Source organism: Ochotona curzoniae, unplaced genomic scaffold, assembly GCF_017591425.1.
Source record: "Ochotona curzoniae isolate NIBS_2020 unplaced genomic scaffold, NIBS_Ocur_1.0 contig_2210, whole genome shotgun sequence".
Classification (NCBI taxonomy): Eukaryota; Metazoa; Chordata; class Mammalia; order Lagomorpha; family Ochotonidae; genus Ochotona; species Ochotona curzoniae.
This window is the reverse complement of record NW_024465369.1, coordinates 52,443,169-52,455,980: the sequence shown is the minus strand read 5'-3', so window position 1 is coordinate 52,455,980 and position 12,812 is coordinate 52,443,169. Positions and strand designations below refer to the sequence as shown.

Here is a 12,812-nt window from a genome sequence, read left to right as displayed (position 1 = left end):
TCATGTTATTTAAGACTGTCAGAAAAATATCTACTTAAATTCTCAGTTTTAGTCATGCCTTATAAAACACAATGACTAGTATTAGTGATGGAATATAGAAATTTTCGCTTTCCAAAAGCAATGTCAATGTTGTATCTTAACTGGAAATAACCAGTGTTTTCTGTCAAAATGATCTTCACAAAATTTTAATCAGTCACCGGCTGCCAGCTGCATTATGGATTATCTGCAGTTAATCTTGAGTACAAATTCTTAGTCAATTAGAAGTACTTCAGTACTTCTTAGTCAATTAGTACATACTAACATAATTCGGTACTTCAGGCTTATATCTTCTTAATAAAAAGAAAAACCATTCTATTGCTCATTTAACTACTTCAAGTAAAAAAATTCAGACTTTTAAGTTCAGCTTTGAGCAGACTGGTACCAAGGAAGCCATGTGTGTAGGGGCATTGATTCACACAGATGTTCCTCAGCGTCTCCAACATCATCAGTTATTACAGCAACACTCTACAGCGCATTTATTCATTCTGTAGTGTACTTTACTTCATTTTAAGTGTTTTGACACCAATACATCTATTTCTAAATAAAAGCAAAAACACATCCAAAACAAGATTTTATATAAATGAAAGTCATTTTTATGTCTTCAAAATATTTACAGACGCTAGAAGGCATTCAAGCCTGGAACATTGTTTTGCACTTGCTAGCTGCCTTAATGAGAAGAACTGGGATTTTAGACATTCTAGATTTATCAACTATGGAAATAGCATGAAGAGTGAGTTCCTTTTGTGCATCACCTACCCTTTTAAAACCATGTACATTCAGCATAAAAACTCAGACTCAATAACAGGGCATTAACTACTATGATGCTCAAAATACTCCAAATGAAACTGTTGGATATATCTTAATAACAGGATGCTGGACTATCTGGCATTGTCTGTATCAGGAATATCAGGACACAAATAACAGACTGATGGACATAACTGCTTATGAAGGACTACACTACTGTAATAATATGGGGAAAGTCAGTTGGGGGTTGGGGATTCGGGGAGTGGGTAGGGAAATCCCAGACCCTATGCAATTGTACCATAAAATCAAAAAAATAAAACATTTTTTAAAACTTTGTCTTATACCTTTGCTAAAACAAGGGTTAAAAATATAATACTATAGTTTTAATAACCTATGATTACTTTAAAATTTTTCATATATGAGTGAAATTATTTTTCCATTCAATTGTTTCTAGCCATTTTCTATAATCCCACTAAACTTAGGTCTTTTGTTTTATACTTGTTAAACTTCTTATTGTGTGAAGTACTAAGCCTTTTTACTGTCACAGAAAACTAAAATATATCATCTTAGAGGGCCTGGCTCAACAGAGTAGCAGTTAATGTCCTTGCCTTGAATGTGCTGGGATTCCATAGGAGCCCTGGTTCTTTTTCTTTTTTTTAGATGCATTTATTTTATTACAAAGTCAGATATACAGAGAGGAAGAGAGATAGAGAGGAAGATCTTGCATCCAATGATTCACTCCCCAAATGAGTGTAACAGCCAGTGCTGTGTTGATCTGGAGCCAGGGGTCAGGAACCTCCTCCAAGTCTCCCACACCGGTGCAGGAACCCAAGGCTTTGGGCCATCCTCAACTGCTTTCCCAGGCCACAAGCAGGGAGCTGGACGGGAAGTGGAGTTGCCGGGATTAGAATCAGCACCCATATGGGATCTGGCACGTTCAAGGCGAGGACTTTAGCTGCTAGGCCATGCCTCCAGGCCCAGGGCTCTGATTCTAATCCTGGCAGCTCCACTTCCAATCCAGCTCCCTGCTTGTGGCCTGGGAAAGCAGTCGAGGATGGCCCAAAGCCTTGGGACCCTGCACCTGCGTGAGACCCAAAAGAGGCTCCTGGCTTCGGATTGGCTCAGCTCTAGCTGTTGAGGCCGCTTGGGGAGTAAGCCATCGGAAGGAAGATCTTCCTCTTTGTGTCTCCTCCTCTTTGTATATCTGCCTTTCCAATAAAAATAAATAAATCTTTAAAAAATTAAAGAGGAAAGCAGAAAAAAGTGTGGGAGGAACAAAGTAAGAATGAAGGAAGGAGAAAGGGAATATCATTATATTCTCAGAATTGTATTTATGAAGCATATTGAATCTGTTTAAAAGAATAAATATTTTTAAAAATAAAATTAAGATGATGAAGTAAAAAATATATATCGGACAATAGACATGAGATCAGAAAGCAAAAAAGGAACATTGGCAAGTTCTGTCAATATCACTAACAGTGTAGTTTGTTAGACCTCCTCACTGGCAGTGGGTTCAGGAAATAACTGGATCTGATCTTCCAGAGGGATCCAAACTGAAAAGTTGGATAAGCCCAGATAAACAACAAGCAAAGAACAAGGCCTATTCTTTCATCCTGGGAGGGCTGATCTGACGTTAATACTAAGAACTCCAATTAATAAGATCACATCATTCTAATAGGCTCTTTTTTCCTGGGAAGGTTCAGATAATTAGAATTCAATGAATTGTAGATATATGGTTTTCATGTATTAATCTTCAAATTACTCACAGAAATAGTATTATTAGCCTCACCTGGACTAAGAATATGGGGCTTAGAGAAGTCAAAGATCCTTCCCAAGGTCATGGCCAAAATTGAAACCTTAAAAGCCTGGCTCAAAAGTTCTAAAAATGTACCATGATTTGGCCAAGTCTAATTTTTCATACTGAAAGTAATAAGCAATTTATGAGAAAATTAGACTCTACTTCAGATTAGGAAACATATGTATTAACTTTCAGATTATGTGGATGCTACAGTGATTCTTTTTTAAATATTCAAAAGCAAGTAGAGTAATTATTAGCTTCTTAGCAGAATGATCATCGTGTTAAATCCTCTTTCCTGGAGGGACATCGTAAGAACTCTGCCATTTATGTAGCATGCACAGGTCTTGTCAAGCAACTTCTAGAAATCTATCATCTACCTAACTGAGGGCACTGTCAGGAGGAAACTTGTAAAATTATTCCTCATACTGCATGGAAGAAGAGTTTAAAACATCAGATATAGTTGCACTTTCCAGCTTTAAAGATGTTCTGTGTAGGCAAATGCCTCAAATTCTTGGCTTTGTAAATTTTTTATTTTTTGAATAATGCAGGAGTTTTGCTCATATTTATTCTGAGTCCTGAAAATCATTACAATACAAAGAAAACCCATCTTCTGACTAAACATTTTTTCTCATGAATCCTTACTTCCTACTTTAGACTGACCTTTTTATACCCACCCCATGGTAATCCGAAGTGACTTGCTGAACGTCTAGGGAAGCCATTTGATTTGCCAGGTTTTTATTTTCTTCCAATAGAGTCTGCAGGTTTTCATTTAATGTATTTATGTCTGCCTTTGAAAAATAAAACAAAAATAAATCACTTATGCTTGATTTACAATCTTACTTTTAAAATGACATTTTTAACAATAAAATGTAGACACCTAACACACACGACCCTCCATCTATATCTGGTGAATTGACCAGTCAGACTGACAACTGTAGGATGTTTAAAAACCTTTCTTTTCCATTTCTTCATTTTTTTTCTTGTGTTCAGCTGCAGGGTTGCTGCAACTTACACAGTTCACGTAGGTAAAGTGGAAGCCTTGCTAGTACATATTCACTTAAATATTAATTCAAACTTATGAATATATATGAAAAATTCTCCGCAAAATATTGGTAAAGCAGATGCAGCAATATACAAAAACCTTAACTGCTTTCATAAAACTGTCAAAACAGACATGACTGTTTACATATAAAATTGCAACAAATTTACGAAAAATGAAACTAGAATCAAGTGATTTATCATAGTTGAAAGATACACCATAAAATCTATTACACCTACATATGCGTGCATGGGCACGCGCACACACACACACATCACAATCTTAGAACATTTTCATTATCCCTGCTCCCCTAAATCAAAATTTGTATGCCTTCGAACTTACTGCCTATTTGTTGCATTTCCCAACCCAACGCAATCACTGTTCTACCTTCATTCTCTGTGGTTTACTGACTCTGAATGGAACATACAGCATGTGGACTGCTGCACATACTGTATGATGACACTTGCATGACAATCTAGAAAAGATGTAATTGCAGGGACAGGAAAAATAACCAGTGACTTACAGAAGAAGGGAGCAGAGGAAGGAATTGATTTAAAAAAGGGCACAAGAGAACTTTCTTGAATTATAGAATTATAGAATTATATTATATCTATATAATTATAGAATTTATAGAAATGTTTTATATCCCGATTGTGTTAGCAGTTACAGAATAATGTGTTAGTCAAACTCATTAATTGTACATACATTGAAAAGGATGATTTTTATACAGTGTTATGGTACATTAAAATAAGCCTAACTTTTAAACAGCCATTCAAGAATACACACTTAAAGACAGAATTGTATGTATGTATTGTATGCAACTGGCTTGATAAAACTTAAATGAGCAAGTATCTTTCAATTCCATATATTTACAGTTGAGCAACATTAAGAAAAATAAGAGAATCAAGATGGCAGAATACGGTAGGACATGTTTAAACGGATGGAAGAACATTTAATGAGGATAAAGCAGAGAGGACGTATTTCAGGAAATAGGAAAGGACAGAACAACAGCAGAGGGGAACCTGGAGACTGACAGACACAGGAAAGCAGCGGAAACAGCAGTGTGGTGTTGCAGTGACTGATACTCCAGCATGCCGATCTGAACTCCACCAGCAGCTGGAACTCCACCAGCAACCAGGTGGAAAGGGGCTTTCACTGGGAGCCTGGGAGGTGAAGCCAGACAAAGAACTGGGTCCAGCTGGTCAGTTTGATTTTACCAGGAGCAGAGACAGAGAAGCAAATCTCAGACGGGGAATGTGTGAGACAGAGTGGATTTCACAGCTCAGTCAGCCCCCTAGAGCTGAATTGGGCGCCATTTTGCATGAGGAGGCAAAGGGCAAGGGAAAGGACAGAGCATGCTCTGAGCGGGGAGTGAACTTATTTCTGACTCGGTGAACTGCAATGACGTGGCATTTTACGGGTTCCACCTAGGGCAGGACTGGGTAGCCCTCGGATCTGATGGCCAGTAGATCAAGAACTGTAGTAGTGGTACTCCAGGCACCATTTTGTACACTGTGGCAATAGCTTTAGGACTGCAGGGACAACAGTGAAGTGTGCATGTGCTGAGCTCACGAGAACTCGCTGAGGTCCCGCAGGAAAATAATACCAACTATGGCATGATACTGGTCAAAATAGGTCCGTGTGGCACCCAGACCTAACATCCAACAGGTTCTGAGAAGATCAGCACCACCAACAATCTAATTATATACAACACCTGGTATCTCTCAAATCCTGAGACCTGCTCCAACCGAAAGTGGGAAAAAGGTTGCAGAGACAACAGTGCAGCCTCAGCATGGTATCACAGGAGGTGGAGATTGGTGAACCAGGAGCTGGGGCTACAGAGACCATGGTGGAAATCTGACATAAGAACCCAGACCTGGAACTCGCTGGAATTGTGGCACAAGTGGCTGCAAGCAAGAAGTTGTGCACTAACTGCAATAGGTAAAATCACATTGTAGACCTGTGGGTGACACAGCTTAGTAACCTGCCTCAAGGAGAAGACTCTGTTAACCAGAAGTAGAGTGACCAAGAGCAAAAGAAGAGACAAAGGCACAATGAATATTACAGAAAACTCCCCTGCCAAGCAGCAAAACCCTTTGCCAATCTCAGAGTTAACTGAGGAAGACATCGAGAAAATGGGGGACACAGAATCCATAAGACTCATTTTAAAGCTCCTGATCAACAATGAGAAGCAAATATAAGAGTTCGAAGAATTTAAGGAAGCAATAAGCCAAACGAAAGCTGATATATCAGAAATTAAGAACACAGTAGAGCAAATTAAAAGTACAGTGGAGTCTCCAAAATAGAATGAAGCAAGCAGAAGGGAGAATCTCAGAATTGGAAGGTATTTCCTGTCATCAGAGAGAAGCAAACAAAAAGCTGGAGGCAGAGCTGGATCCAGCCAAAAAAAGAATTCAAGAATTGAGAGACACTATTACGAGGTCAAATGAAAGAGTTATGGGAGTCACAGAAGGTGCAGAAAGAGAAGCTGAGTTTGCAAATGTATTTAATGAAATAATTAAGGAAAATTTCCCTAGTCTGGAGAAAGAATTGGGAAACAACATCCAGGAGGGACACAGAACTCTCAAAAGCAATCTTCATCAACACACATGATCATCAAGCTATCTTCACTTGAACATAAGGAAAAGATCCTTAAATGTGCACGTGAAAAAAATCAATTGACATATAAAGGAATGCCAATGAAACTCACAGGAGATCTCTCACAGGAAACTCTACAGGCAAGAAGAGAATGGAGTGACATATTCCAGATTCTAAAAGAAAAATATTGTCGGCCTAGGAGAATATATTCAGCAAAGCTTTCTTTTGTCCTCGAAAATGAAATAAAATTCTTCCAGAGTAAAGAAAATTCGAAAGAATTTGCCTCTTCCAAACCTGCCCTACAAAGGATACTTCAAGACACAAAACAAAACCATAGGCAAATGGGAAGAACATCCCAGTAAAATGACAACAGAAGACTAAACCAATGAACAACCCATTCCTAAAATCACAGGACCAAAGTACCACCCATGTATGTTTAACTCTGAATATAAATGGCTTAAGCTCAATCAAACATCATAGATTAGTAGACTGACTGGATTAAAAAAACAAAACTCATCTGTTCATTGCCTGTAGGAGACACAGTTCAACAAAGATCAGCAGAAACTATATTGCATGGGATTTGTTGTTTTCTGTTAGTGTCATCTCTTCAAAACACTTTGTTCTGATTAAATCATTCAATGACTCGTAGATCATGCAGTGGCATCATTTTCTTCAAGAAGGTTCTTGATTTTCACTTCTTCAGCTACACATTAGACATTTAATAGCATGTTATTTAACTTCTTGGGATTGTTAATTTCTTTTTTCTCCTGGATGTTGAGTTTGTTTTGTGGCTCTTAATTTAAGGGGATGTGTAGTAGCTGTGTAATGGAGACTGTCATATCTAGTAACATGTCATTTAACTTCATGGCATTGTAAATTTGTATTTTTCTTTGTATTGTTGATTTTGCATCATGACTTTTCATTTAAGGGGATGTACAATAGCTGTGAAATGGAGACTAACATTCAGATGTGAGGATGCACTGTGGTATGTATTTCTGCTTCCAGACAAAGCTGGACTTACAATGAAACAGTTCGCTATGTCTTGACAATAGGATGCTGGACTCTCTGCCATTGTCCATGCCCGCAATGATGGACATATGACTGAGTATGACAAACTATATGTTAGTAATGATATAGAGGAACTAGATGGGGGGCGGAGGGTATTAGGGAGGGGATAAGGGAATATGGAGCTGTATCATAAAATAATAACAATAGTAAAATTTTTAAAAAGGACAAATGAAATCACACAAGCAAAATTATGATGCTATATTTTTATCATAAACTTCTTCACAGCAATTACCTTAGCCAGGTAACATTAGTATTTCTTGAGCAAAAAATGAGTAACCATCAATTTGACCAACTTTGAAATGTACATTTGAGGAGCTGGCGTTGTAGCTTAACAAGCTAATCCTCCACCTTCATTTATCTGCATCCCAAATGAGTGCCGGTTTGTATCCTGGCTGCTCTACTTCCCATCCAGCTCTGGGTTTGTTAACAGGGAAGCAGTGGAGGATGGCCCAATTCCTTGGTACTCTGCCCCCATGTGGGAAACCTAACAAAAAAAAAAAAAGCTACTAGCTTCTGTCCTTGGGTTTGCTCAGCTGTGGCTGCTGTGGCCATTTGAAAGTGAACCAGTGGCCGGAAGGTCTGTCTCTCCTTGTCTGTTAATTTGCCTTTCAAATAAATTTTTTTTTTAAAGATTTATTTTTATTATTTTTTTATTGGAAAGGCGGATATACAGAGAGGAGAGACAGAGAGGAAGATCTTCCGTCCGATGATTCACTCCCCAAGTGAGCGCAACGGGCCGATACTATGCCGATCCGAAGCCAGGAGCCTCTTCCGGGTCTCCCACGCGGGTGCAGGTTCCCAAAGCTTTGGGCCGTCCTCCACTGCTTTCCCAGGCCACAGGCAGGGAGCTGGAAGGGAAGCGGGGCTGCCGGGATTAGAACCGGCGCCCATATGGGATCCCGGGCGTGCAAGGCGAGGACGTTTAACCACTTGCGCCACCGCGCCGGGCCCCAAATAAATTTTTTAAAATAAAAGTACATTTGAGCAAACAGGTACTTTTCTGGTGCCCAGGAAGTCATCTTAATTCAAGGATTATTAGGGAAAATTTTAGGTATGAATCATAGAAGGAGCTCGTGCCAGTTTAATGGTTAGTATATTTGAGTTTATGCTGAAAAGTTTGCTTTTTCTTCTTTTCCCAATTGTTAGAATTTCTTATAAACATATACAGAATGATATCTGGACCAACAAGAAGCCAAGAAATAAATAATGAAGGTTTGATGATTCTATCCCACAACACCTATTGCTGGAATTTTTGTCCGGAATAAGCTAACATTCCTTATGCATGATACATTCTCTAGATGACAGTGATACATAATCAAATCCCTTGGTTCTGAGATAACAGCAATATTGAAAAAATTGACTGTTTTAATGAGAGTCTGTTTGCTTCTTTGACCACTTACTTTTTCAGAACCCAGAAAAAGATATCTCAAAAAGTGCAGGTGCTAACAGGTAAATAAGAAGCCTAGACAGGCTTAAAAACAAAACAGCCTTGTCAGCAAGCATCCTTGTGCCTCTCCTGGGCCCTTCAGCTCCCTCTCTGGGGACCACATGGTTAAAGTATTCAGTAAACACCAAGGCCAGAGGCAGTGATGACTCACTGGTGAACCCCACAGGCTCAAGGAGCAAATGTCTCCAGAGACAGTAAGATGTTCTGAGTGGCAATGGCCTTGTTATCCTCACACCCCTAACACCCAAATATCTTAGGATGTGTTAAAATTATCCAGCTCCTTATCATATTAAGCTGCTACGTAAATAGCAATAAATGGAAATAAAATACAGTAGAACACCAACAAAATGTGCAATACCTTGTTTTTAGCTAATTCCGTTTCCATATTGTGTTTCTCTTGTTTTGTTTCTTTTTCTGTTTTATTAATCTGCCCAAAGGAGGGGAAAAAATAAGAAATGGGTCAATTTTACTGCAGCTGACAGGCTCCATGTTAAGATACATCCTGTAGGTCAATTAACACCTACACTGCAAAGCCTCTTAGAGAAGGGGCCAATCAGGGAGTCAGAAGCAGAGCTGACTTTACAAACAGCCCTGAAATCAGCGAGGCACGCCTGCATGCCAGACTCTGCTGGGTCCTTCTCAAGTAGGAAGGCAGGGCTGCTTTGTAGCCTCCTTTCTCCCACTCCTTCAGGAGAAGTCATTTGAAAAAATCAGACCCCTTAACTAACACGAGGACATAAGAATTATTTTTGGACAGTCATCAGTGTTCTGTTAGGGAACACCATACTGTCTGCCTTAGATTATCACACATGCTAAAATGCATAGATTAGAACACCTAGAGATTTACCAAGCAATTCAGGCAAACCACTTCTGCGTTTTGTTTCTGTTCTTTTGTGCTTCAAAGCAACATCATCACATCCGAAGTAGGCACTAGTATCAACCTTTTCACCTACCTCTCTCTGAAATCTTTCTTTCTCTTCCAGTAGACACTTATTCTCTTGAATTGACACTTCCAATTCACCTCTCAGCCTAGCAATAGTTGATTCCAGAAGTTCTTTTTGCAAAGCTGCCCTATTCTCAGCCTCCTGTGCTTTGTGTACACACTGATTATGCTCAAGGATTAAATGGTCCCTGCAGATAGAAAGCAAAATCTCTATTGTTACAGAATGAATGACTGAATGTTCGCACAGCACAGCTCTCTCAGATGAGCAGTCACCAGTTTTTGAACCAAATTAGCTCCTTGAAGGCAGAGTCTTGAGTCAGCCCGGCAAATGTAGACTTAAACAATTTCATTAATCATAAAAAAAAGATAAAGCTGCAAGAAGAAACACCCAAGTTGCTATTTGTTATTTACTTACAGATGTTCTTGGAGTTGGGTTTTCTCATTCTCTACTGTCTGTAGCTCACTGGTGATGGTGGCATGAGCTGCACTCAGTATTAGGCTTTGTTCCTGAAATGTCTGAGTCATCATTTTCTGTCCTACCTGTTAGGAGTAATATTAAGAACTTGAGTTGGCAGTAAGTCATAGGAGAGGGTATTACTTGGAGTAACTAACAAAAGATACTGAATTAACTTTAAAAAGGTAAGTCCATCTACACGAAGAGCACTTCCTTTCCAAATAATTTAATGGCCAGCTTTCCCCGAGTCCTATTCAGCATGCATTATTTACCCAGCATGCTGGAGTATCTGAAATTTTTAATTCTAACATATTTTTAAGGAAAACAGATTACATTAAGAATACTCTGGTACTTCTAAATTTCAGTATGGTATCTTTTAAAAGATTCATTTATGTCTATTGGAAAGGCGGATAAGATTTATAGACAGAAGGAGAGACAGAGGTGACCTTGAATTCACTGGTAATGGCTGGAGTTGAGGCAAACCAAAGCCAGGAGCCAGGAGCTTTCTCCAAGTCTGCAAGAAGACTTTGCACTTGTGTTGGTACAAAGTCCCAAGGCTTTGGGCTGTCCTCTACTGCTTTCCCTGGCCATAAGCAAGGAGCTGGATGGAAGTGGATCTGCCTGGAAACAAACTGAAATCCATATGGAATCCAAGCGCTTGCAAGGTGAGGATTTAGCCAATGAGCCACTACACCAGGCCCTTGGTATATTTTAAAAGGAAAGCAATATAAAGGCATATAAAATGAAAAGGTTCCTTCATCTCTAAAAAATCCCACTCTTTGAGAATCTTAAACTGTGTTCAGATACTGTTATTGTCCTGCAAAAATTATTTTCCCCAGCTCACAGTTTTAGAATTAAAACATAACATTAAAAAAAATTCCCCTCCCAGCTGCTGGTGGGTCTCAGGACAGGGCATCTCATGCATGGATCCCAGATGACAGCCACCACGTGCACATGGTGAGCTGTCCATAGGCAGCCAGTGCGCCATTTGGTGCCAGGCTCTGCCTGCTGGCCACCCGGCTGGGGAGTGCTGGGGTTTTGTTTCTTTGAATCGCTGCTTAGTTAGCTCCAGGCTGAACCCATTGTGCTTTTAGGATGTGAAGCATTCGTAAAGATTCCCATTGGCAGTAACTCTTCCTTTGTAAAACTTGTAATCACTGAACAATGCTGACCATCAAATACCAGTCCATGCAAAAGCTATGGCTTAGGGCTTGTCCTGGAGAATTATATCATGTTACCTGACATGATGATGGATCAGGAGACGGGTCACATTAAGCAAGCCATTACATTAACTAGCACTCAAAAACCATAACCGGGGTAAATACTGTGAGGGATGTGTGGGCCAAACCCTGTGGAAATTCTAGCCCCACTGGTTTGCTGACGAGTTGGGGTGGTGATGGACTAAGCTAGGTGTGACCCACGAGCCTGCCATCACTCACCAGTAAAGGAACCCCCAATAGTATGGACTGGACAGGGCAGCAGCACCTGAATGTGCATCCTGATTAGGATGTGGGGTGGGCCGGGCTGCAACGTTCATCAGCTCATACAAGGCCAAATGGAAGGCCAGACTGTGCCGGGCACTGGCCTAAACCTAATGGCATGTTTGAGAACTGGGTCTGGGAGTGGATCAAATGGAGGAACTTGGGAAACTCCCTTGGCGAGTCATAGGTACCGCTGGTGAACATGTGGTCCAGACCTGGGGGTCAGACAAGCTGGGAAAAGTAGCTCCAACAGCTGGCTAATGTGTAAATTGGTAATGGAACAGGGTAGATCAGACAGACTGAGCAAACCTTACCCCCCAAGCAAAACTAGAGACCAGGATGGAGCACAGGTCATTCCGAGCTAGGCTCTTGCTCCTACTGATCTGCGTGAGCCAGGAACGCTAAGCCACAGTGTCTAAGGCAGAGGTCAGGACAGGTGAGGGGTTGTGCCAAGCTGAGTCAAAGCAACCACTGGCATGTATGAGATCTATGGCTGGGAACAGGCCCAGTTGGGGAGCTAAGGGGACAACCCTAGCTGGGTTGAGGTTCCCACCAAGGGGTGTGTGAGCTGGAATGGGGCTGCATTCTGATCTGGAAATGGTTGTAGTCTCCCTTGGCACAGTGTGGACTGGGATTGGATCCACCGAACCGGGCCAGACCCCAACACCCTCTGGTGTCCTGGAGGACAAGGGCAGATGTGCGATGGACTAGGCAAGGTCTTAACCCCCTACTGAGCCATGTGTGAGCCATATGTGGGTATGGACAAACCATGGCTGGGCTGAAACATCCAATAGCAAGAACCAGTTTGGGTTGAAGGCCAGACAGGAAAAGCCACTATTCCTGCTGACAGGAGGTGGACTGAGTAGGGCTGGCTCATGGACCCACTGGTAAGCGTGAAACCTGGCGTTGGGAGAGGTTCTGATGGAGGAGCCTGGGCAACTCCTCTGGCAGGACACAGACCTGGCAGGTAAGCACAAGAAGCATGATAGGAAACAGCCCAGAACAGGCCATGGAATTGGCATGGGTCGGGGGCCAACCAGGCTGACTCTGTCTACGTATTCCACTGGCAAATCAAAGCACCAGAACAGTGTGGGTCGAGCCAGGTTTGGTCGCAACAAAGACTAGTGCACAATAAGGAATGCCAAGGTGAGGTTGCCTGTACTGGATGTGACTGCAGTGCCCAACCAGCATGCGTGAGAAC

The 12,812-nt window shown here is 41.0% G+C and overlaps 1 protein-coding gene across 1 annotated transcript in view; it reads right to left on the bottom strand.

The window, feature by feature from the left end:
- The window catches only part of CCDC150 (coiled-coil domain containing 150), a 74,969-nt gene that overhangs the window by 20,884 nt on the left and 41,273 nt on the right, over nt 1-12,812 (bottom strand). Inside the window, exons 10-13 of the mRNA XM_040971909.1 lie at nt 10,092-10,216; nt 9,687-9,864; nt 9,092-9,160; nt 3,256-3,369 (exon numbers count right to left, since the gene is read on the bottom strand). Coding sequence (XP_040827843.1) covers nt 3,256-3,369; nt 9,092-9,160; nt 9,687-9,864; nt 10,092-10,216 — 486 coding nt within the window. The remainder of the gene's footprint in view (nt 1-3,255; nt 3,370-9,091; nt 9,161-9,686; nt 9,865-10,091; nt 10,217-12,812) is intronic.